The sequence below is a fragment of the Nothoprocta perdicaria genome, unplaced genomic scaffold (assembly GCF_003342845.1).
Source record: "Nothoprocta perdicaria isolate Ctin4 unplaced genomic scaffold, notPer1 scaffold_44, whole genome shotgun sequence".
Lineage (NCBI taxonomy): Eukaryota > Metazoa > Chordata > Aves > Tinamiformes > Tinamidae > Nothoprocta > Nothoprocta perdicaria.
The window spans coordinates 368,924-395,804 of NW_020455688.1; the positions used below are offsets into that span (position 1 = coordinate 368,924).

Sequence of the window (26,881 nt, forward strand, 5' to 3'; positions counted from 1 at the left end):
GTTCTCTGGTGACTTGCTCAGTAGCAGGTTGAAAATGACTCTACTTAGCATAAAATACTATTTTTTAATCTATTTAAGAGAAGAGGCTTCATGTGAACCTTTACAAAACTGTCACTAAGCATCTAACTCCAAATAGATCTGCCATGTAAAAAAAACCACAGCACTGTAGCCTTAGTTGAATAATAATAATTACAAATAACAGTTGAAAAATGAAAATTAAGGATGAATATTCATATTAATTTAGAAGAGAAAAATAGACAACAAAAAGAAAAACAAGGCATCCATCCAGTAGGAACAAAAATACTTAAGAGTTTCCAAATGTTTCTCACATTAAGTTTCAATAAATAATAGCATGTTTATTGCACATTTATATCTCATCTCCCCAGCACAAAAAAAATGTTTAATATTTTTAATTTAATTTTAATTCTAAAATATATTTGGCAATCACATTATGATGAGAAAACCATATCAAAAAGACTGAGGGACAAGAAAAAGCAAAAGAGGGAGGGATGGAGGGATTAGTAAAAGAAAATCCCTATCTATAATGTCACAGACTTTCATGCATAACCATATGGAAATAGGAAGACCACTTTTAGGAAGTGCCTATCCACTTTTTCTGTTCTCACAAGCCTCTGTTCGGCAAAGATGTCCAAGAACATCATGCTTTTCTGTAACATACATTGACTGATTCCTAGTGTTTTTTATAAGCATCTTAAGCATAAAATGTTCAAAAAAATTTAATGATGTTTTCTTTAAATATAGGCGTTACTTGCAGTCCAGTTTTCATTTCTATTGTGCTTCACATGCATCTGTTGCAAGACAGTCTATCCTAATATCAGAAAATGAAGCTTTGAAATACAAAAAAAAAAAAAAAAAAGACATCTAATGTGCAAGGCAACACAGCATATCTTGGCTACACTCTAATAGCATCAACCTTATGCAAGACAAATGTCCCAACCTTTAGCTTAGAAACTGTATTTTAAAACATTTCAGAGTAAAATGTAGCTACATAAAGGTATATCAAAATATATTTTCCATTGCATCTCAGAAGAATAATGCTTTTATAAGCTGGAATATGCATACTTTAACCAGCACTTCTTGATTAAGATATTGTGGATGCAAACAGAGCTACACTACGGAAGCCCCCCCATATACTAAACTTCAAGATGACAAAGCCTTATTAAAGGTATTAAGGGTACAAGGCAAATAAGCATTCATGATCTGCAATAGTTTCTGCTGCATCCATATAGCCTAATTTGCAGTATTTTATTGAAGAGGTTCGAAACTGATTCAAATTATTTGAGACATTCTTTTTCCACACTACAACTGAAAGGAACAGGGGACATTCATTTTAGAGAAAATTTCTTCAAAATTAGGAAGGTCTGACTGGCACAATAAAACGCAAAAATGTTAGCACTCATATTTATTATTTTTCCTTTAGAGATATAATGCAAAGTGCTTTCTTCCTGCAATTTTAAAGAAAAAAAAATCGAGTCAATTGTTACATAGATTTTCTTTTTGCTTATTTGTAGGAAGAAATAAACACATTGGATATATTAGAAAAGAAAGACTGGAAAGGGTCTCAGGACAAATAACAGAAGAAACAAAAATAACTACCTAAAAAGTATATTAGATGAAGTATTATTTCAATTTAAGTATTGTGTTGGAAAATAGAATTGCAAATTGCAGTTTTAGATGACTTTAATTTTTTTTTTTCCATGAGTTAAATCTGAATGGACAGTAATATAAAGATTAAATAACAAGAGAACGGGGAAAAGCAGCAGGCAAATGTGTATATGTATCAATATCTGCGAAAAAAAAAAATCACTTCATAAGAATTCCCAATTACAAAGTCTCCCAGCAACATCTCTCATTTTCTTGAGTCTCCTGCGGAGACTTTTATGGTGTTATCTGTGTAATTGTTGAAGACACTAAATAGTTGCCTAGAGGAAACTTGCTGGTCCGCCTGCGCGCGCCGCTGCAAGCGCCGCGGTGGCTCCTCTGGACCCGTCACCAGAACTCCCTTCTGAAGCCTTCCACCTAGTACTGCGTCTGAACAGCTCTGACCTGATCCCCTCCAAAAGGCAGTGGCTTATATAAGAAAATAATCCAAAATTTACTCGTTTACAAGTTTTTCTTTCTATTTATAACATGCTACACATTTATTTCTCCAGCTACTAAGCTAATATAACTGCCTCATATAGCAAGAAAATACAGGTTTTAATATGAGATTAAGACTAGTCAAGACTTTTGGTAGAGGATGATCAAAATGCAAAAATGAACTTCCTGAAATATTTGAATTACTCCCTTTCCGCGTAGATCAGGAGGATACATGTGACATTAGAGACAGATGGAAGCCACATACTATGGGAATTTTCACATTAACTGAAGAGTTAGGAAATGCTAACTCTAGAGAGAATCTTATTTACAAAAAAAAGCCATGTCCCGGTTGGAAGACTAAAAATTAAAAACACACGAGATTAAGGTAGAATGATAGTACTGCTTTAGTGACTCGTAGCAATCTCCACTCATCCCAATGCTCAGTCTTTTTAAAAGAAGAACAGAAAAGAATCAACTATGACACATTTTCCATGCAAGCCAACATTTCATTGTCATGTTAATGTTACAATTTTAGCTCCGTATCTTGAAATGCTGTCCCAGTATTAAAATCCATGCAAAACTCATGAGAGTTTACTAGAGCAAGAAGTAGAAGCCAAAATGCTTGGGGATATAAGAATAAATCAAATGAAGAAGCCAGGAACACACCTGTAAGGTCATCATTAAGTTATTCTTGCTTTTCTATTTTTATATATAATTTAATATATTTTTAATATTAAAAATAATAATTTTCTGAACATCCTAAAATCATTCTCTTTGTTACAGCACTTATTACTTAAATATATTTTGTGTCTAACATGACAAAAATTGCAATAGATTTCAAGAGCAATGAAATTTCTATAGAGCTTACATAGCTCTTGTAGAGGTATGGGGAAATCTGCAAGACCCATGGACACCTGTGACTATAAAGTCTGTAGAATTAAAGTATTATTCTGTTGTAAACTACTATAGAATATCTTCAGATAATCCTAATTTTAAAGTTACCAGCTAAACAAACAAACAACAAAAACATGTGAATGTCGGTGTGTCTGGAGGTGAACAGTAATATTCCTATACCTAGAAGATCTTATACATTCTGCTTTGGAGTCCAGTTTTCTAAGGTTTAACAGCTATTCAGCCATTGCTGCATTACTACAATCTTTTTTTCTAAAGAGAAGAGGATATAGCAGAAGATTTAGGTGTAAATTCTTACAGTAATAATTAGCTACACACAAATTTTACATAACCATATCACTATCTCCCCTTAAAAGGGACCTAATTAGGCATCTATAGGAGAGACACAGCATTTGAGCTGCTATAGAGCGATTGCTGAAGAAAAATATTCCCTTTCTTCGTGACACTACAGTCACAAAGAAAAAAATAAATAAATAAATAAATGAAATGCAAATACCTCGCCAGACCAGACTCCAGTAAACACGCCTTTAGCGCATTTAAATCATTCCCACATCATCAGTCATTTGCTGACAGACGGTTGATATACAAAGCGCCGGCTCAGTGCAGCTGAACTGCAGCACGATAGTGCTGCTCCATACCTGTGCATCACATTCCCTCTAGGAAAGCAGCCCCTGCCTTCCTGTTACAAACTCTGGCTCCTCAGGCAGGCAGGAGCCTTCAGAGCTGCGTGATGAGCTCCATGGGGGAATAAATCCAACCAGAAGAGAGTTTGGGTGGGAGAAGAGGGGAGCAGGCAGCAAGAGCCCAGGACTGTTTATGCACCAGAAACACCATCCTAGGCTAGTTTCACCTGACTGCAAAATTGCAGTATGAAGACAGCTCTCCAGCACTGACACCAAAGTGACCAGAGCCTGGCTACTGCAACTGATCCTGCCCTAAATAATTCAGCCATAATGCCTGAAACAGCCCCACTGCAGCAGCTTGCAGTTTGACACACATTATCTTACCTCAGGTAAGATCTGAGGCATACACTCATCCTGCTGTCATACCAAGATTCCTATCCACACTAGCCAGGGCAGTTTAAAGGACTAGATTTGGTTATCAAACATAACCTAACATCCATCTCCATACTGCCATGCTGCTTTAAGGACCAAGAAAAACACAGCTCTGCAAGCTGCTTGCCTGCTGTTATACATTTTTTTTCTTTCTATTTTATCCTTTTGCTTTTACCTGTCTTATCTCCACTCTGCAGCTGCATCACTGCCCATTCTTCTTTTCTCTCAGCAGGGCACAGCAAAGGCAAATATTCCTCTGTGCTAATTGAAGGAGCAGGATCCCACTCCTGGGTCTAGGCACCCCATCAATTATAAATATTTGAAGTCACTCTAAGTACATTCAAATCAAATTTATTTGCTATATCCACAAATATAAAGCATTAAAATATTTACAAAAGCAACATGATCTCACAAACAGGGTCTGCATCTAGTGAGAGATGGGATTTGTTACCGTGTAACTAAAGGAAACGCCTGTTGCACCCACATGCTGAACAATTTAATATCAGTTTGTCCAAAGCCATTGAAATACACTAAAATAGCATAAACTGGCAACAGTGCCCAAGTATTTTGCACTGTTGCAACGTTACTAATAACATAACTAGCAACCAGCATTTTATAACACAAGCTAAGCACAGATGGATAAAAATAAGTAACCTGAAAGGGCCAGACTGACTTGTGGTACCGTGCACCAATGGGACAGGAAAGCAAACAGCAAAACCTTCAAGACACCAAGAACTAAGGATGTGGAGCAGGAAGAAAAGATGAGTGGCAAAACCAAAATTATTCCACAGAGCCAGCAGAAGAGATATAGAATGTGCAAGACCTAGAAAATTTGCTAGGCTTGCACTGCAAGGGCGCAAAGTCAGAACATAAGCGGTCCCGCAAATGCCATGAGCGGTGCCAGGAGCAGATGAGATCATCCCCTTCCTTTGGGGGAGAGAGGAGCAAGAGGCGCTAACAATAAAGGGGGAAAAATGAGGAAAGGACACCCCACTCCACTCCAGCTTCCCTTATCAAATCAAGCCCAATTTACCTTGACTGTAGTGATCAAGACCACCAAGGGCCACAGCCACCAAAACCAACTGCACAGCATCAGGTCGATGGTACTGAATAGTCACAACTAATTTTGGACAAGTTTGTTAATGACTGCTGCAACAGATATTGGTAATAATTAGGAATTGACATTCATTAACATGTCCAGTAGGTAAAGTGTTGCTTTGTAATTTGAAACCGGCCTGATTTCTCCGTTTTTTAAATGTTCCTATTACAGCAATCTCTAATTACCTGAGCCAGACGGACAGACTCATCCATACATACCAATGTGCACATATATGCAGCCATAATTACACACACATTCAGTATTCAATGCACTACTCCTTTCCAACACGGCATAAAAGACCATAGGCAGCTTCCCATGCGTGGATGACGTGAACTCTACTGCTGAAGGCCCAGCTGTGCTATCATGGCGAAACAATTAACTGACTAGAGTCAAGGAAGTTTCAACTGACTGAAAAAAAAAAAAAAAAAAAAAAAAAAANAAAAAAAAAAAAAAAAAAAAAAAAAAAAAAAAAGACTACCCACAAATCACACAATAAGAGACTATATCTGATTGTCCAGAGGGAGAACACAGTATACAATAGTTATACAATACAGCTTCACATTGTATGCTACTACCCATTCCTATCCATGGGACATAATGGCAAAATTGCAAAGAAATTAAAATTCAGGTGTGCAAGTCACCTGCAAATTTTCTCCCCTCGTGCCTTTTTTTTTTTTTTTTTTTAAAACTCTCTTCATTTGTTATGTTGCATTTAAGCTACAAGCAAAGCCTATTCAAGCTAAAACTTAATCTTACAGACTTTGGACAACTGTATTTAAAATGGTCTGAAGGTTTTGAAGCATTACTAACAAAATAACAAAAAGGACTTAAAAGAAAATTTAAAGTATTCATAAATCTTGATTTAAAAGCCTTCTTCTAGGTCTTGAAACACTACCGATGTTTATTAATGGGATTTGAGTTTCATATTTCTGACAAGGTATATAGCCTATTATCATTGCTTAAATAATTCTTTCCTCTTTACTTTTTTTTTTTTTTCTGGAAGTTCCTTCATAATAAAAACACAAAGTTGTGATACTCAGATGCCAAAAGCCATTAAAGTCATTTCCTAATCTGTCAGAAAGCATGCTTGAGAAGATTTAGATCTGAAAGTATAACCACCTCAGTGCTTCTTCACTATAGAAAGATAATCATTAATTATAACTATACAGAGACTGGGGGAAGAGTCAATCAAATGCTCACGCCAGGACTAAAATATGCAGCTCCTTTTGGAACACATTTTTCTCCCTATAGTCACATTAATTGCAATTAGCTTTTTTTCTCCACAATTCTTTTATTTTCATACCTGCAGAAGTCTTTTGTTTTCTTTTCAATTTCATTTTACTGCTTCCACCATTGCTCAAGTCCTTATTTGTTCTCAACATTTCCAATTTGCAGTTTCAATTAAAATATCTCTCAGTAAACTCTCATGACTTCCTCAGAGTGCAACAGTCTATTAGCTTTTAATTTCTTTCCGAAATGATACAATATTATTTATGAAAGATATTATGATTCTCCTTGCCTTATAAAGCAACTTTCATATTATCAATTTCATTTCATGTTTTAAAAATTAAGAGTATATTTTGAGCACATCTTCTCCAGAAAATCCCATTGGAATTTAGAAAATACAAACAATGAAGCAAATTTTTTAAAAGATAACTTAAATGCACATCGTATTTATCTCCTTCTTACCTATATCTTATTCTAATAAAACTTTAGTTAGTAGAATAATTTTGTATATGTATGAAATAAAAGTCCTTTTCTCTCAAGTTTTTAATGCACTTTTTTGATTTTTTCAAAAATACAGGAGAATTATCAGTAAACAGCTGAACAATATAAGCACACTGTGTTTAAACATGTATAATCAGAGTTAGCCTAAGAACCCCACTAATTAAGTAAAAAAAAAAAGTTTTCCAATATAATTATTGAAAAACAAAAATAACTGGAAGCCAACTGATGCCTTCCCATAATAACGCAGGGAAGCTGCAGCAAGAAGCTGTAAGTAAAAGGCAGGCACAACCCAGTCACATTTGCTCTAACAACCAGGAGAAACTATCTTTCTAGAACAAGATATTACATAAGGAAGAGGAAGGAGGTACAAGTAATCTTTTGCCTTCAGAAATATGTAGATAAACACAGAAATGGCAATTACTATTTTTTCAATAACTATCTTATGTAAACAAATATTAAAACATGACTAATTTTCACTTAATCTATTTAACAAGAAAGTCAGTCACACACAATAGCATCTTTAAGGTAAAAATTTTGATTTCAAATACTAGTACCTGGAAGTAACTCTTATATGTCAACAGAAAATTTAAGTTGGATAAATCTTCAGTTTAACTCTTAAATCTAGTAACATCAATCAAGTAACATATGTGTTTGCTTCTTCAATAGTGGCTGTCACATCTCATCTTCCTTACCCTTTTTTTTTTTAAGGTTTAGAATAAAGTCTACTGCACAATTCACAAATGATTTTAAAAAGTCAGGTTCAAATTAGATTAAAAAAAGATACTTATAGGAGCTTCATAAAACTCCAATAGGTGAATACAACTGTAATGGGTTTTATTTCCTCATTGTCATCTGGACTTGAATTCATATTGATAACTGGAGTGTGAAAGAAAAAATGCCAGGATAAAATTAATTTAATAGTACCTGTGAATCAGTACTCTTTTTATATGGGTTACATGTAATTTATTCTCCTTGTGTATGTTGTATGAATTGGGAACACACAGTGTTCTGGCTTCATGAGCTGAAGTTTGACGTGTTCTGGAAATTCTGTTGACATACAGAGACTTTCTGTTAATGATTATTTTGCCATTTCTTTCCTCTGAAAACATCTTTTACTTGCTTAGTACAGTCTTTTTCTTGTATGAATATTAATTTTTAAGAATCAGTGCTTTAATTATGTGGTTTTTTTTTTATTTGAAGAAAGTGTAAAAGAGTAAGTCATTAGTCTTGAGAAAAAAAAGATTTAAAGTTTCCAAAGGGAGAGCCTCATAAGGCACTGTGAACACTTATTCACACTACTCAAACAATTAATTTTCTCTCAAGCAAAAAAATAAAAATGCCAAGCAATTCAACAGTTGGGCAAACTTATTAGAATAGCTTTGATGGCTTTTTTTCCATTTTTTGACAGCATCTATTAACAGCAATCATAGAAATCTAACTTTAACTATACATGGACTTATTCCATTTCAGATAGGTAGGAGCTTCTTCTAAAAGTATCAAAAGAAAAGTTATGATTAAAATGAGCTAATATTTCAGTGAGAAATACTAAAGAGAGCTGCCAATAACATCATATTTCCTCAGCTTCTCTCCTCACACTTGTAGGAGGTAGTCCGCACTATTACTACTATACTTCTGTAATCACACTGAAGAATTTATTTTACTAATTTTACACTGGCAACTTGCAAGATTTGCTGGTCTATGAAAATAAAATTTCTGATTTTTTTAATTTGTGTAGTTAAGCAAATGGATTCACATTGGCTTGATTTTGTTTCATCAGAGGTTAAGGCAATTGTAATTTTCGCTGTCCCATCACTATGAACATAATAGAAAATAGACACTTTGGACACTTGGATATAAAGAGCTACTAACTATTTCAAAAAATTAAGTATAAGAGACAAACTAGAAGCTGTATCACAGCTATAACAATTTTCTGTCATAAGAACAGTAAAGAATGTAGGTATAGTTTGCCTTGAAAAGATGAAATCATTATTCATTTTGTCCAGAAATTGAGTTCAAATACTAATGAATTCCCCAAAACTGATCAATTCTCAAGACCTTAAGGTTATGTGGAATTTCACCTCAAGTTGTTGAACAGCAGAATCACCCATAAGACCTACCCAACTATGCAAACAACTCCAAAAAAGAAATCTCTATGTGTTCAGAATATCTAAACAAAGGCACAAACCTTCAAAGGGACTAGGAAAAAAAATAGGTTTGTATTTCAATCTCTTTTCCAAATATTCTTGAAATGGCAACTGGTAATTAGAATAAAGACACCCTTATATTTACAGTCTTTGATTAGCAAAAATATCTAGTAAAACATTCTCAGTCTCAAATCTTCCTCCAAAACATCTGCTAGGTAGACCACGACTCCAGCATTTCAGATGAACTGTTATAATTAGCTTGGAAGCCTGACAGTATATTGGAGAGAGGAAAAACAAAACTGAAAGAGAAAGGACTGGAAGAACTGATTTTGTAAGAACAATACGGTCTGTACTGTGATAGAATCATAGAATCATAGAATATCGAAGGTTGGAAGGGACCTCAGAGGTCATCGAGTCCAACCCCCCTGCTCACACAGGGTCACCTAGAGCATGTGGCACAGGGCTGCATCCAAGTGGGTTTTAAAGATCTCCAAAGAAGGAGACTCCACAACCTCTCTGGGCAGCCTGTTCCAGTGCTTTGTCACCTGCACAGTGAAGAGATGCTTCCTTAAGTTCCTGTGGAACTTCCGATGCTTCAGTTTGAAGCCATTTCCTCTAGTCCTAACAACCAATACTCTAAAGACAGTAAACAGGGAGTAAATAAGCTGGGAAGTCAGATATCTTTACCATAACCTACATCTCCCTGTTGAGCTGCTTTTATGACCAACTCACTAAGTGAAAAATAAACTGAATTGCCAAAGACCTATCACAAGGCTGACTTTAATAACACAGTTTAAGTAGCTGAGGAGCTACTTGGCATTAAATAGAGATGCTGTTTCTCCCTCTTGCCTGAAATGCTTGTATGCCCACACGAGCACCGATGTTCGACTGATCCTGAGGTGATGACAGAAAATCAAACTGCTCATTTGATTGTGCAGCTACGTTTCCTACCGGTTTAGCGCCATGAACTGATATACCGTGCCACAGAAATGCTGGCCAAAGAGAGAGTAGAGGAATGCGCGTTTGGGGCTGGAGTAAAATAAATAAATAAATAAAAGAAGGAAGAAAACTATCTATTTTGACAGTAGTTAGCCTTGTCATTTCAGTCTACCCAAATTTAATTTGGAAATACTCAAGTGTACTTCATACAGTATAAACACTGCAAAGTTTAAAGAGCAGTGAAATGATGCTGGGTATGTTAGCGTCTTCCATCCACAAATGAGATATGGAGATGATGGCCCATATCACAGAATTCACATTTTGGAGAGTACCAAGCCTCTACTGGGAATCCAAATACCTTACTGCATAAAATACATACATATAGTAATACACTATCATCCACTACACCAAAACTGCTATATTATTAGCAGACTTGTGCTCAGTTGCCCATTATAACACCTAACACCTTTTCAAGTATTATGCTCCAAGAACTGCCAGCAGTACTAACTGCATTGGTAGAATTAGCTAAAAAAATCTACTACTTTAATGCATTAAGTCAAATAACCTCATTTTGACTGAAGCAGATTAAAAGGGAATTTATGCAGACACATTCAACTCATGTTTGACACAGGCCAACATCAGTGACTTGCGGTAGATTAAATAACTTGAGAAAAAACAGTAGGGAATAAACTGCCACAAGCAAGTGACAGGAAGAAGTGCATATCCGTGTACAACCCAACTGTATTCACACTAGGGCTTGGACCTATATTTAAAAAAAAAACAACAAAAAAAATGTTCTTAACTGTAATGGTTATACAACTATAAACTAGAATCACGGATTCAACTACAAGATCAAACTGCAATGAAAAGAAATTAATATTCTAGCAGGTCTTGCCAAAAGCTACAATGATGAAATTTTCCAGGCAAATAATTATAAAATAATCAAGGGCAGCAATCAAAGGATTAAATTTTTTCATTTTTAATTTTTACTGTCAATTAGTCCACCCATCAAGCAGTGCTCTCCCAAGTCCTGCAGGTCTATCTGCCCTTTTGCATGACTCTTGCTCCCTAGCAAGAGTCCTAACAAGAGCTGTCCTCTCAATACTGCTAAAATTACCCTTATACTTTCTCTTTGCAAAGTCTTCAACAGATACTGCTTTAACATCTGACCCTCAACAAAACAGTGTATTATAGCCAGCATTATTGCCACCTGACAAACAGTTCACTGCCAGCTATGTTCACAAGGATTCTCCTCGAGGTCTATAGTGAATTTTAAAATATAATCTAGGCAATAATTTCAAAACACATTTCTTACAGACCTAAATTTTAGCGGTTATCTCCTTGACGCAATTTATTTTATGTGGAAAAAAATGTTTTATTTACAATACCTCAAAATATTTAAACAGATAAATAAAAAAGTTGCAAATTAAAGAATAACATGAACATGCCTCAATTTTATCTGAAGCATCTACTGAATAATGGAAGAAGTCCAGGTTAAAATTTACTATAGGCAGACGTTCAATCATAGCATGACTTTTCATGTGATAGGGAAATGATTTTGAATATTTATGAGGGTAATTCATTATGTACAAACTCAAAAACCAAGGAATTTTTAACTAATTATCAGCCCTTGATAAACTTATGTCAAAACAGCCTCAGACAGCCCCACATCCCTCTCTCTGCTGCCCCAGCAAGCAGTAACCATGAAACCAATGTAACCAATCCCACAGAACTTCATAGAAATTTGCTATTCTCACGTTTCTGTAGGAACATGATGGTAGTGGCTGCTGCTACCCCACACCCACATCCTAGCTCCCTCATTATCCATAGGGAAAAGGGAAGGAGTACACAAACCACACCCCGAGTTGACCAATTAGTGCAACAGACGCCAATGGCCACCAAGGTTTCTATTTAAAGTGTACGAGAAGGAAAATCATGATGGAGGGATACCACAAAGCTTTGTGAACCTCGTTGGGAACTTGAAAACCAAAATAAAACAAAGCTTATAGATTATGTAAGAAATAACAACACATTCATTATACAGACTCGCTGATAATGACAGAACACACTTAATGTTGCCATTTCCTGAACTGCACAGGAAAGAGGAAGCCTAGAAAAAAAATAACAGTTGCTCAGAAGACACTGCTTCTGCACAGCACCGATTCCAACACAGCTAAAACCAGCGGAGTCTGCAAATTGCAGTGACTTTCAAACGGGGCAGTTGGTCCTTTCTGCTCAAAAGAAAGGTTGGTTCCAACTGAGAATCAGTCATAGGTGGCACATAACAAAAGATGTAAGAAGAAGCAAGAACTATAAAAGAGTCTCAGGAAGCTCCTAAATAAAAGCAAACAAACCAAATCATAAGAAACAAACAAGGTAGGATAACAAATGATGATTTAACTCCACCAAATGTTTTAATAATGGCCAGGAAACACCCTGTTAGGACACTCTCATTGCTGCTTTCACCTGCAGTCAAAATCAGTTCTGCCACACTGTAGTTACCATAGCTAGAAGGAGGCATCATCAAGATCCAAATTTGTCCTTTTTTGCTTTGGTTTTTGGGTTTTTTTTTTTTTCAGCTACTCCACACCACTCTCAACACTTTTACTGGTCTGTATATTGAAGCATCAACAGGATAAGAACTGGGGAAAATGTACTTAAAAAATGAAAAGAAAAATAATGTTACCTCACAGCAAGCTCAACGCCAAACAATTTCTGTCTCATGTTATACATGTGCATATATGTGTATTTTAATTGTTTCATAATATGTGAAACCAGGGGAAGGTGCTTTGCGGAGAGCTGGCAGAGAAATTTGAGAACACTGAGCTGATAGAAAAAGATCTGCAAAACTCCCAAGCACTTTCTAGTCTCACCTTCAAGAAGGGCTTGACTTTCTAATATCTTAAAGAGTTCAAGGGAGTTTTAGGCAAGTTTTAATTATTTTTTACTCACAAAAGAGAAGGGGGGAAAACTAAAACTAGAAATCACAGCAATATTTCTCCCAGGAACTTTTCACAAAATATTTTTCATTTTTATAAAAATTCCAGTAAATTTCAGTGAATGCCTTGGATAATTTAATAAAATGTCATATAAATTATTAACAAACAAATATAATTCTGTATATGGAAACTGTATTCCTCAATATTTGCATTAAATTTAGGAGATTTAATGTGATTAAATGGAACTTAGGGCAGAAATATTCATTTTTTAAGACTGATTTAAAATATTCTGAGTAAGTTTTCATGCAAATTATCCATTAATTTAAAACAGAGCGAAAAAATGTAAATACTTTCAGCAATTTGCAAGAAATGTAAAAACCTCAATTACATTTCAGATTTCATAAAGCTTTTACATAAATGTAATCTGTGCAAGTTTCATAAATCATTTCAAATGTGTAAGTGAAACCATTTTAACAGTCAACTGCACAAATATACAAATATCTGAAGAAAAAGGAAAAAAAGCATTAAAAGTGGAGCATGTTATGCAGTACAATTCCAAAAATATTCTATAAGAAAAAAAAATCAAGAGCATATCAAAACTCTTAGCAAACTCTGGTAAGCTCTTCATTTTTTAAACATACAAAGTCCCTCCTATTCCAGACCATTATCCTGTGAGTTTTTCCAATATTTCTTTCCTGCTAAACCTCAAGTGAGCAAGGACGATGCTGTCAGTCTCCAGCCATGTGGAGCTCGTATGGGATGTGTGTGTCTCAAGGAAAACTACCCAGGTACAGTTCTTTAGGAAATGTCCACAAAGGAATTTGTTATTGCCCCAGTTTGGACATGTCATGCTCAGTCTGTCTTATAGTACAAATACTTCCTATCTAGCTTTATCTCCTCCAGCACAGTTCAATATTGGACACCAACGTGGATCAACAGGAACTCAGAGCGACTGGAAGGTGTCTACATGTCTAAGTAAGTAGAGAGCCACTGGTGGTAGCTGGAAACAGAACTCGGCAATTGAGAGCAATAAAGTCAATGAGCAGTGAGAAATCACACAGCGTTATTTTAATCTCATTAGCAAAAATACGTCCAGAATTAGATCCACACGGACAAGATTCATTTCAATATAAATTAAAGACATTGAGCTTTCAGGAAAACTGCCCTGACAGTAACTAGCATTTGTTCTAAAAACATAGCTTACAGTTTTCCTATGTCACGCGGGAGGTTAAGAGTGAGGATGCAAGTCTCATACCACTAATGCTTGAAATATCAGAATAACCATATAAACATTAAACAAGTTTGAAGAAAAAAAGTTAGAGATTGACATACCTATAAGCCTCTGACCAAAATGGTAGGTTTAGGTTCCTTCTTCTCCCAACTTAAACATAGAAGTTTAATCTACTGTATGCCAACAGGAACAAGTAGAACCAATAGGTTTCCCTCTTGAATTACTCTCAGTTGTGATTCTCAGCTTGCTTTTGGCAACAAATTCCATCTTACTGAAAATATTCCAGTATTCTGGCATTTATTACAGAATGGGAAACTAATGACATATTAACAAATTATATTTTCATCATACCTACATGTCTTCTAAAACTCTAAAAACATTCAATTCCCATGTTCAGTCACTCAAATTATTTGAAATGTGCAAACGTACATGCTAAAATTAGGTACTTAAATCCAGACTAACCACAAGAACAGCTACAATTTGGGTCTTTATAAAAAGATTCATAAGTCTAATTTCTAAAATTGACAAGAAAGTTATGCCTTTCAAACACAATATCTCCATCTCCAAAACTACTTCTGTGACACCCTTTCTGTGTTCTAGATGGATGTCTTTAGAAGAGCAGAAGGACTTCCATAAACATCACAAAATTATTAGAACAGATCAAGGATTGCGAACTCTGTCACTGGTTGAGGCTGGAAGGGACCCCCAGAGCTCATCTAGTCCAGCCCCCTGCTCCAGCAGGGACACCCAGAGCATGGGGCACAGGGCGGCATCCAGGCGGCTTTGGAAGATCTCCGGAGAAGGAGACTCCACAGCCTCCCTGGGCAGCCTGTGCCAGGGCTCGGGCACCCTCACACCAAACAAGTTCTTCCTCACATGCAGATGGAGCTGCCTGGGTTTCAGCTTGGACCCATTGCCCCTTGTCCTGTCACTGGTCACCAACGAGAAGACTTCGTTCCCCTCCTCCCTACATTCTCCTCTCAGGGATAATTTGTACATGTTGATCAGATTCCCTCTCAACCTTCTCCAGGCTAAACAGACCCAGCTCACTTAGTCTTTCCTCAAACAGCAGACGTTCCAGTCCCTTAATGATCTTTGTTGCTCTATGCTGGACCATTTCTAGAAATTTCATGTCCCTCTTGTACTGGGGAATCCAGAACTGCACCCAATACAAAGTCTTAGCTAATTCTTTGGAACATCTCTTTACTAGGTATTACTCAGTGAATACATTATATATAAATACATATAAATGCATATATATAAATATATAAAAATGTATATAAATATATAAAGATACATTATATAGCTTAAATATTTTTGCCCGGAAACACAGCAAATACAGCATTATTTAAGCACAATTCTTGCCCTCCGTTTTGTTTCTTTGCTTCTCAGTTTTTACAGTTTTATTACAGTCCTTAGAGTGTTTGATGCGCTCCATGAATTTTAAAGGTTATTATTTGAAATAAGTAAAATACATACTGTCATTCACAGCAACTTGTACGCATCACTCACAAGTAACTTCAATATACTAAAAAGATTCAAATCAAAAAGGTGTTTAAAGACAAACCTTCAAATGTTATCATATGTCACTGTGGGAAGTGACTGGTGCATTAGCCTTTAGTTGGGATTACTACTACATTCAAGAAAATATTTGCAGTCCAGTATTTTTATTATATACATTTTAGCTCTTGTATGAGCTTTTAGAATACAGCTTTTAGAATACATATATTTTCACTGACAAATATCATTTCTGGCTGTTATCTTTTAAGTTTAGGTTTCTTTCCTGGGGACTTAAGAAAATAGTTCTCTGATATGAAAATACTGACAAGCTGACAAATACCTCAGCAATCACCACGGTCTCCAAATGTAAGTTGGTGGTAAAGACAAACTTATTTACCATATTAATTAAATGGTCTATTTAACATGGAATATCAATTCTCTAATCACATCTCATTTGAACTTCTTATTTCAATTAACAACCCTAAAGTCTACTAGAGATCCTACTGTTCTAGGATCATTAAGAACATTTTCATTATCTGTCAAATGAGGGAGTAAAAGGCAGAAACTGCAAGTACTCTCAGGAGTGGGCCTCTACCCTACTTAGAAGATGATTAGGGAGTAAGCAGCAGTAATTCTCATTAGTTGCTTAGCAATAAAATGTCCTCCTATGAAACAAGAAATGAATAGAGCAACGAGGTGTTGTCATGCAAATGAGTGAATGAATAGTCTTTCACTCAGTGAAGGATAATCTGTCCTCCTTTAAATCTAATCAATCTGGATTAAGTCACCAATGAGCGTCTTGCATATAGAAGATGGGAAAATAAGAAGCTACTATATACCGCCTTACTGAAGCGGTAAGACAACATATCACCTAAGTTTACATATAAACACTGTTAATTTTCATTATATGTGTATATAACAACTTTCATTATATCTCATTGTATGTGTTTTGCCTCACAGCCTTGTTTTACACCAGTAGTGAACAACTGGTTTAGAATTGCAAGTTACCATTTTTAGTATCTGGCCCTAAGGAATGTAACATGCACTTACAGCCCATTAAAACAAAGTTAAAGGGAAGTATTTGGACAGGTTGTATTTGCAGAGCTCAGTCCTTAGATCAGTCCTGCTCTTAATGTCCATTAAAAGTGGAGACATTAAATTATAAATTATAAAATGATATGTGGGAAGAGCATTTAAGCAGTAAAGTTTCCCAAGTAAAGGATTGCAAAAGCAGATAATTAAAAAGTCCACAACTCAACAGAAATACAACTGTTTCATATTAGTATTCTATATACTCAAAATTTATATACTCTATATTCTGAGTATTTATATATTTTGACCCTATATTTTGACTATATATTCTATATACTCAAAAATTCTAAAAACTGAGAATTTTAGTTACTATTGCTTTACAGTTGAAATCCTGATTTCAGGTTGTAATCTCTTTGGCAACAGCCAGCTTAATAGCTCCTCTCTTCCTTAATTTCCCCCTATGTTATTTTAAATATTTCTTTGTTTTGTTTGTTTCTTTCTTTCTTTCTTTGTTTTGAAGGGGGTAATTTGGGGGTTGTGGTGTATTTTTCAATCCCTTCTTATTTGTGAGGTCATTCCATATATGCAATTTTACCTCATCATACAAACAAGCAAATTGGTGGAGAGAAAGAAAGGGACAATGAAACCACCTATGAAGAAGAAAGCATCAGGAATGTAAGATAGACATGCAGTTAAAAACCATAATGTAAACAGAGGCTAGATCATCTTTCTCCATCTTTATCATCTGACATCTCTGTAGCTTCTACAGTTTTAGGGTTTTTTTTTGAACATAGATTTGAAAGATTCCTGAACTCTACTCACTGTTCACACAGAGCTTGATAACTTGTCAGTATGTTTTTTGAGAGTTATGTAAGAAAACTATGCAGATTTATAATTACAAAAACGTATAGTAAAATTCATATATTGCATTATGCTTTGATTAGCTAATCCAAATTGTTACTCATATTAAAATGAAAGTATTGTTCCAAAGCCATTACCAATTCAAAACCCAGTGTTGTAACAAATCTTACCTATATATTCACAAACGAAGACTACAAAAAAAGGAGTAACAAGATCATTTATGCCCTGAACATATCCGCTGGCTGGATGACGTATAGCCCAGATAAACAAAATTCGTTCAAAGATCTGAAAAAGAGTTAAAGAAACTATCAGGCAATTCATCAAGCAGTAAGCACATTTTAGAAAAGGCACTTGAAAGTATACAAGGATAAATCTAATGTTATACAGCTAGTAGCAAAAAAAATGCACACAGAAGTCTAAATTAACACTGTTTTTCATAATTAACTGCCAATGTTAATTAAGCTTCTGAGTAATTTAAAAGAAAATATTTTTAGAGTATTAGCACACATTCAAAGCAACCTTGTAAATAATTCAGTTTTACACTGTCTACAATGAAATAGCACTTTATTTACTGGAGCTTTTCCAGTATGACATAACTCCTCTTTCCTCAAGACATAGGTGGCTTAAATGATCTCTCCATGGAAATTTACCTCTTTGAAAGAAATATTTTATCATTTCTTCCTGCATAAGAGAAAAAGCTTGCCTAATGCTGCAGTGTGAGGTTTTATTCTTCAGAATCAAGTGTGATTAATAAAACATCAGAAAATCAGGAAATGTAGAGAAAAAGTATCACACAGCCATATAAACCTTTCCTCCCTGAACCCTTTGAACGGGACCTGCCAGACCTCTCAAGGCCACAACCTACACAGTCTGCATAGGGAAGCAAAGCATGAGAAGAACACAGGGCAGGGAAGTCACTGAGCTTATCCCCAACACAATTTGGCCTCGTGCTATTTATTCATAGTTATTTATTTCTGAAAATACGCTATTCTCTCGTTAGGCTGCAGCCGAAAGTTAGAGGTGTTACACAGCTTGCCAGGCGAGCAGAGCAAACGCAGCTCAGCAGGCTAAAGGCCTACGGCACGTTTAAGTTATTCTTCAGTTTCTTCAACTTAAAAGCCCTTTTATGCCTTCTTAGGGTAGGGAAAGTTCTAGGCAGATGAGACTCGTAAATCCAGATGCCTGAGAGTCCCACCACATGTGATCTTGCGTGTGAGCTGGCTGAGGTTGGAACACATTTGCGCTTTTTAACCTCAAAGACAAGTCCCAGCTATCAGTATCTATTCTCCAACTCCAGAGATAATTAGGAAAACCGTTTTCCTTAATCTTCTGTCATGCTTCCCTGTCATGTCCAAGGGCAGAGTGCTGAAAATGTACAGAGCAACAGGAAGGTGAACACGAAGAGATGCAAAACCTGGTGGCCCCAGAAGCACGGGCCGCAGTCGTGCAGCTTGTGTCTGCTCCACTACAGCTACATTTAAAGTAACTCTTGGCATACGGGATTTAATATCCCCAAATGCTTTATTGCATCTAAACCAGAAATTCAACAAGTTTTCACTGAAATAGCATTTTCAATTTCCTACCTATTCTCATAAAGTTTAATTTACTGATGTGTATCAGAAACCGAACACTGAATACCTCAAAGGCAGACCAAGCTAAGTTTCTATACAGCACTCTACCCTGTATTCAAATAGTCATCATTAAAAGGGTCACTTTCTCAAGAGGCTTCTGTCTTGATTTCTAAACTAGTAACAAAAACTAGAATTACTTTTCTGATACAAACTGCTATATCTCATGAGATGTCATTACCAATCAATTATTTTCCTTTGAATTCCACTCACTTTCATGGTAACAGTAAGAACTATATTCATATGCATAAGAAGATGAATTAATGAGTTTAAATATGGATTTTGAATACCTGTAGGTTTTGTCATCTCAAAAGAAAGCCAAAATCCCCAAAGCTTATTAATTTATTTTTCAATGAGGTGGTGTTTCCGGGAAATCACTTCTCTCACATAATCCAAATACACATGTTAAATAGCTGCTTAGATAGACTATTCCAACTTCACTGACTAAATTTTTTTAGTCTATACTTACAATTTCATAATAAGGTATAAGTAGTTAAATTCCCAGAAAATATTTTCTTATATTTGTATTAATTCTAGCAGAAATTCTTTTGGGAGCCGGGAAAGAAACCACTAAGAACAGACATAAAAATCCTGCAGCATCTCAAAGGGTAATATTTGGAAACAAAATGACATTGTTAAGATTCAAAAACCTATTGTGTTTTCTGATCTCTCAACTAGCATTTATTTCCAGTTCTGTCACCTCCCATCTCCTCACTTCTTCCTCTATGCTTTCTGCAGCAGAATTATATTATTCTAAACTCTACACTTCCAAAAACCACCAAGTACAAAACTTGCCACAATGTCCACCCTACACCAGCTTTTGAGTCCAATCTGGACTCACTCTAAAATCTTTTCAGCTTCTTTAGGTATTCCCATCGCTCCTTAGAAGGAAGAACGAACCTTCCTCGTGTGGGACCAGCAACAACTTCCATGTCCTTAGAAGAGCAACAGCCCTGAGCCTAACGGAGCAGGTCCCTGTGGAGCCATGAGGTGCATGGTGATCTTGGGGACATTAGGCTCTGCCAGGGTAGAGGCTCAAGACCTCACAGAGAGAGAGGAAGGAGCTCAGAAAAAGCTGGATGTTACAACCCTTCTGGCATAAGATCTTCATCATAGGATACTGTGAGGCAAGGTCACATCTTGGTTCCCCAGCAAGCTCAAAGAAAGAGGAAAGGCAAAGACAGATACAGCCCCCCACACACTTTACTCCAATCTTCTGATCAAGTAATTAATAGGGTTTTAATAACATCATCATAACACATGAGGGTACTAAGATATTTTAAAGTGCAGGGCACTGATGGATCATTGAGAACTAAATTATATCCCTATCACCTCTTCCTAACTTAAACAATTCCTTTATTTTGCATTATTCCTCTGGTTACTGCCGTATACCCTTTTCACATTCTCCTGTAGCTCGAGTGTACCCATTCCCAACTCACAGAATGGTATTAAAATATACTTCTACTTTCCTCTTTTTGCACAGAAGTGCAGAAGAGTTGAGGTTGGAAGGACATAGCAGGTCCAGCCCCCTGTTGTCACCTCTTACTCCTTCAGGTTTTCTCCTCTTTTTATTTCCCACCAACTCACAAACGGAAGAAAAGAGGTAGAAGTAGTTGGCCAGATTGATGGGAAAGGAGATGGATAGGGTATTAGTTGGGTGGAGGTTTTGGTTTGTTTGTTTGTTTTTCATATTTTAAAGGACACAGCAGAAACATTCTATTTGTAGTATGCCCTGATCCCACTGAAGAGATCCACGTACTTACATCACAGCTACCTCTTGCTGTGGAATTTGAGGATTATATGCCCCAAGCCACTCATTCCCTACCTTCCTCTTTCCCCATCTCTTTTTAGGAATTGGGAAAAAGATCAGAACTTCTGGAAACACCTACATTACTTATTCTGCAAACTCTACCATGTAAAAAGATGGTAGCTATTATTTGGCTCAGTTTTACAGACTATTCAAGCTAAGAAAGCATGAGTAAACTCCGCAAATCAGGGATATCAGCCTGTATGTTACTCCCAGTAAATGAAGTTAATAAGCTCTATAAATGAAAGTGAATCATCCTCAGAGTTTACCTATATAATGTTATTGCAAGAATTATCACAGCTTCTAGAAAGAGATTTCAGATATGTGATGCCATATATGTGAAGCACACATACGCTTCTATTAAGACACATATAACCATTTAAACACTATGAAAGCACATGCTTGGACAACTTTAACAAATGACTAGAAACAAAAACAACTCCAGTTTTATTAAAAAAATGCAAGATCTATATAACCAATATTTAAATAAATATGCTACCTAAGCAATATTGTTACCTGCCAAAGACAATAAAAAGAGAGAAAAAAACTGAATAATTCTACGAATTTAATGATCTTATAAACTGAACTGAAATTGCATTCTGGACTCAATCTTTACTAAATAATATTAGCTATTGACATGCAGAATTTTACTTCACAGTAAGTTACCCATATAGCTGCCAACAAATGGTATTTCCTGTTTATTTTAATTACTCCTAGGCAATAATACGAATGATGTTTTATTCTGGCAGTGTCTCCTAATGAAGTTAACTGTCAGCAGTCTCATTACACCAGCCTACTTCCAGATACAACTCAGCCATAAAAATCCCCTCTTGACTGTGACTGCTAATAAAAATAATACCAGAGTAACTCTTTTTTTGCAAGAAAATAGTTTCAAAATCGATATGTAAACCCCTTGGCCTTAAATCAATCAATCAAAAAGGGACTATAATCATTCTTTAACACAACTGTAAGATTAAATGTGTTATTAAATATCCCCAGTGAACATAACTGTGGTATTCGTACTATCTATGCTCAAATTTACATCTAAGCACTTGCTACTTTTTCCATAAGCTTAATAAAATACTATCTCCTAAGAGCAATCAGTCACTTAAAAATATCTTACTTTATGCATATACAGGCCAACAGAAAATAAAACTAGTCTCAACTCCCACAGGTTTCCATTTCCATTCGACATCAAGATACGGACATTACCCAATGGAGGATGGACTCAAGTCACAGAAGTGGAGTACATCTCATTCTTTCATTAAGTAACACAATCTCAAAAAACTTTTTTCAGATTTTTGTGAGTTTTGTTGTTGTTAAATCAAAAATTTTAATTGTTACTTGAATCCAAGACAAGCCAGTTCACACCTCTCCTTGTCTCTATAATTCTACTTTATCCTTTGGAGACTGAGAATCCACAACAATATACAGCACTCAAAATGCAGCTACACAGATCTGTAAAGTAGCTTAACTGTGTTTTCTGATTTGTTCTCTATTGCAACTTAATCACTTTAATATTATTTGTTTTCCTATTGCTACCAAGCAGGAGGGTATTCTCTGTTCAAGAGCTCTCTTCTAGACTATACCAGATAATGCAATAGTGGCTACTCCTGTATTAGTTCAGTCGAAGTTTCCTTTCCTTTGTTATTCATATTACTCTACCCCTATTCACACTGAATTTCTTCCAAAATTGTCACCCCGTCCCTGAGTTTCATCATCTCCTCCTGTGACTAATCACAGTAGTAGGTGAATTTTGTCACTTCACATTTGAAGCCCATTTCCAAAACACTTTGCAATTACTTTGAACAGTAAAGTGATGAGACTCCTATACTCTCATTTTCTGGTCTCTTTCAGATTGGTTCACAGTTAAAATTGGTGACTGTTGTCAAATTAAATAAGTAATCAAAACTGCAATACCAAACTCATTAAAGTGAGTAATCTAAAGAAATCATTATTTAGATATCATTCTTACCTCTGTTACTTTGGGCTGAAGTCTTAAAACTTCAGGACTCATGCGTGGGATATCTATATGAATCTAATCAAACATAAGGAAGACACTGTCAAAAGGAGGACAACATAGCTTTTAAACAAACAGTGTAAACACTCAGGTTTACGGTTATAATCTGCTTGTATTCTCTCTTTAGGAATATTATTGACTTATATTAGTTCGAAACATAGGGCCAAATCTTGAAATCATTAACTCGCAACAAAATAAAAAAATACAATTTTCTTTCACACAAAGATCCTCATATCACATTTTGAGGGTTTGCAAATTATGCTTCTTCTGGCAAGATTTCTCCGTTACTTCAAGGTAATTATAACTAAAAAAGCATTACTAGCTGCATGTAAAACAATTTTCCATTAACCTTGTCATAAATGAAGATGAAGCTTTAAGGAGAAGACAGACCTCCCCTTTTCCATCCTAAAGAAAGATTACTGTCAATTGATTACTCTGTAACTAGTGATACACATTATTAATTCTAATATAAAAAAGTTTAATTTGTATGTATTACTTTTTATATTTCTGTGTATTATTTTTATCTTTGCTACACTTCCCCTGTATTATCCTCTCAACCATTTGAAGAAGAGGCTGAGCAGGAGATGGGTGCTTTGAAAACTACATGCCTTAAAGGGAAAACACTAGTATGGCAGCATGCGTGTCATGACAAAACCTGATGTGAAGACTTCTAAATACAGAAGATAAAGTATTTATGTTTTAGAACAGAACATTTACTGATTTAATACAGATTTAATTAATTTTGATCCTGAACAGGAAAAAAATAACTGTTTGGCTGATGGCCTATTGCCTATCCCTGCCTAATTCCCTATCAGTAAAAATAAAGAAATTAGAAACAAAACAAAAATTTAACAGAGTGGTGGGTTTTTTTGGGGGGCGGGGGGGGGCAACAAAGTAGAGGAAGGAGGAAAGGAGAGCAGGGGAACACGCAGGGTTGAAGTTCTTTAACACATTTAATGTAGGTAACAGTCATTTTTATTAGGTGTAGTACCTGTCTGTACGTGTCCTGGTGACTTTCATCATTTCTGGAATCATAGTATTGCTCAACAAATGCAAAATATTCTTTCCGTTTTCTTTGTAAAGTGCTTTCTCTTCGATCCACATTTGCAGGAAGATAGCCCTGAAAAATAATCAAATAAAAAAAAAAGATATTACTCTGCCTTACAGGAAGCACAGTATTCATTTGGTATACGGGACAGGAAAGCTACTAATTCAGTACAATACAGTCCCACATGGAACTCTGCAATCCTTTAAAAAAAAAAAAATCAGTTATCATTCAAACTGATACCAAATTCAGATAGCAATAACCATACTAAAAACCAACACTTTTTAAGAAAATGTTTTCATTTTTTTCCACCTTTAAAAAGAAATTTATGATCAAAAATACTATAACACTTGCCTTTGCCCCTCCCTAATCAAAAACCTTGCCCCTCCAAAATCAAAAACACTGAAAACACTAATCAAAATTGTTAACATTTCTGCTTCATTTCATGAGAAGTGAAGCAGTATTCTGGCTTTTTGAAGGGGAAGACAAGTCTAGTCTAATGCTAAAACTTTAGTTGATGCAATAAAATTAAACAATTGAAGAATAAACACATTAGTTCCATTACTTTCCCGCAACAATCCATCATGGATTGTTTCTTTACACCTCTACTTTGAGGTAGAAACCCATTTCTTTAACACCTCTACGTTGCTCAACATTTGTGGAACTACAATAGTAAAACATCAACTGCCTTTTTCTAAGGACATCTGTACTAAAATCATTAAAAATTGTTATACATTTTAATTTCCTCCATATTTTAAGAAACCATCAAAATGAGTACAAATCAACTTACAAATCAGATATCTTGTTTGGGCAAGATTATCTCTTTGAAAATGTACTCACTTGCATCTGGTTTCAGGTGTTTTAAATTGGATCGGCTTCACTTTTCTCTCAAGGCAGTGTGACATTTAATATCCTGTCCCAGTGTTTCGTATCAACTTAAATATTGAATTCTGACCCCTAATTATTCACAACCATTAGATTTTTTTTTTCTCCTGCAGGGTATGTTAGTTCCATTAGAAAAAGAATTCATTTGTGAGATCAGATGCGATTGTCCCAAGGATACTGACTTTTTCTCAGCAAGAGTCTTTTTGCTATTATTCAGTTTGAGAGATTGAAGCAATCTTTCAGTTGGACATGTCTAGTTTCCTGTTCACTTTATAAATTAGATTTTATTTTGAAAAGTTGGAAGGCCTTGCAACATATCATCAGGGCACAAATTTGTGGAGAGTAAAATTCATTTATTCATTTATTTCCCTTCAAAGGTTTTAGCAACAGTGTATGTAGCTTGCAATTCAAAAGAGAAGTAAACCTTAATAGTTATGCTTGCCTTTTTTTAGGTACAAACTTCCTAACTTTCTAATGTTTTAAGAAAACAACATTTGCTTTAATAAATAAATTTTATAAATTGGTGTTTATAAATGTTACACGTAGGCTGGATAATAGCAGCAATTGATTTTCAAACATTTTCCACTATGGAAAGCTGTTTGATCAAACATGTATGTTCATGTTATTAAGCTTAATAGGCAGTAAATCTTTTAATTGATCATTTTTAACATCATATTTTAGAAATTTCATCTTCAATGCCGACTTAACAAATTAGTCAATCAAATTTTGTCTCCAATATAACAACCACGCTCAATTCTCCAAATAAATCACAGCTTGGGCTTTTTAAGGCTTCTGAGCAACTCCAAGACAAACAGCTCCTCTCTTAATCTAGCTCTAAACTGCGGGTCTTTTTTTTTTTTTTTTGAGGGGGTGGGTAGTAGCGTAGGGTGGTCTTTTACTCCCCCCCCCCCCCCCCCCCAATTATGTTTAATGAAAGCTACTTTGTTTTTGTACATTTCACAGATTCACCGAATGGTCGAGGTTGGAAGAGACCCCTAGAGACCATCTAGTCCAACCCCCTCTGCTGAAACAGGGACACCCAGAGCATGGGGCACAGGGGCCACCCACCACATCCAGGCAGGTTTTGAAGATCTCCGGAGAAGGAGACTCCACAACCTCCCTAGGCAGCCTGTGCCAGGGCTCTGTCACCCTCACAGGTGACAATTCATTCAGTCTCTCCTCACACAAGAGATGCTCCAGTCCATCATCATCTTTGTTGCTCTCTGTTGGACCCTCTCTAGAAGCTCCACGTCCCTCTTGTCCTGGGGAGCCCAGAGCTGCCCCCAATACTCCAGGTGCGGCCTCCCCAGAGCTGAGCAGAGGGGCAGGATCCCCTCCCTGCCCCTGCTGGCAACATCCTCCTGATGCAGCCAGGAGCCCATTGGCCTCCTTGGCCACGAGGGCACTGCTGCCTCATGGGTGACTTGGTGTCCACCAGGACTCCCAGATCCCTCTGTGTGGAGCTGCTCTCCAGCAGGTCGACCCCTAATCTGTCCTGGTGCCTGGAGTTATTCCTCCCCAGGGGCAGGTATTTTATCTACAGCTCCCACTGCAGCTCATAACAGAGTAAGTTAAAACACCACCCACAGTATCAGGTACATTATTAGCAGGAATTACATGTTTTAGTAACTTACGTAACCACAAACTATTAAGAAAAAAAAACATAATAATCACAGACTTATTTTTTTAAGGCCGCAAATGGTGAAAGCACCACTTCTTCCATCTTTCTGAAAGAATATCAAATAAGCTCCTGTCTTACAGTACAGAAAACTGATGGTTACTAAGTGACTAGTCTTCAGGTTTCCAAACCATATTCACTGAGGACCACTTAGTGGATGAGAAGTCACTGTAAGAAATACATAGGAAAATCCTGACTACAATACTTGTAAATAAGAGACTGGCAACTTTCAAAATATAGATAGTTGCTTATGAAAAAAAGTGGAAGTCACTCAAAAA

At 36.0% G+C, this 26,881-nt stretch overlaps 1 protein-coding gene across 1 annotated transcript in view; it reads right to left on the bottom strand.

Moving 5' to 3' along the window:
* TBC1D22A (TBC1 domain family member 22A) overlaps nucleotides 1-26,881 on the bottom strand; it is a 148,855-nt gene that overhangs the window by 95,158 nt on the left and 26,816 nt on the right. The window contains exons 6-8 of the mRNA XM_026046430.1: nucleotides 23,987-24,115; nucleotides 22,951-23,013; nucleotides 17,711-17,825 (exon numbers count right to left, since the gene is read on the bottom strand). Coding sequence (XP_025902215.1) covers nucleotides 17,711-17,825; nucleotides 22,951-23,013; nucleotides 23,987-24,115 — 307 coding nt within the window. The remainder of the gene's footprint in view (nucleotides 1-17,710; nucleotides 17,826-22,950; nucleotides 23,014-23,986; nucleotides 24,116-26,881) is intronic.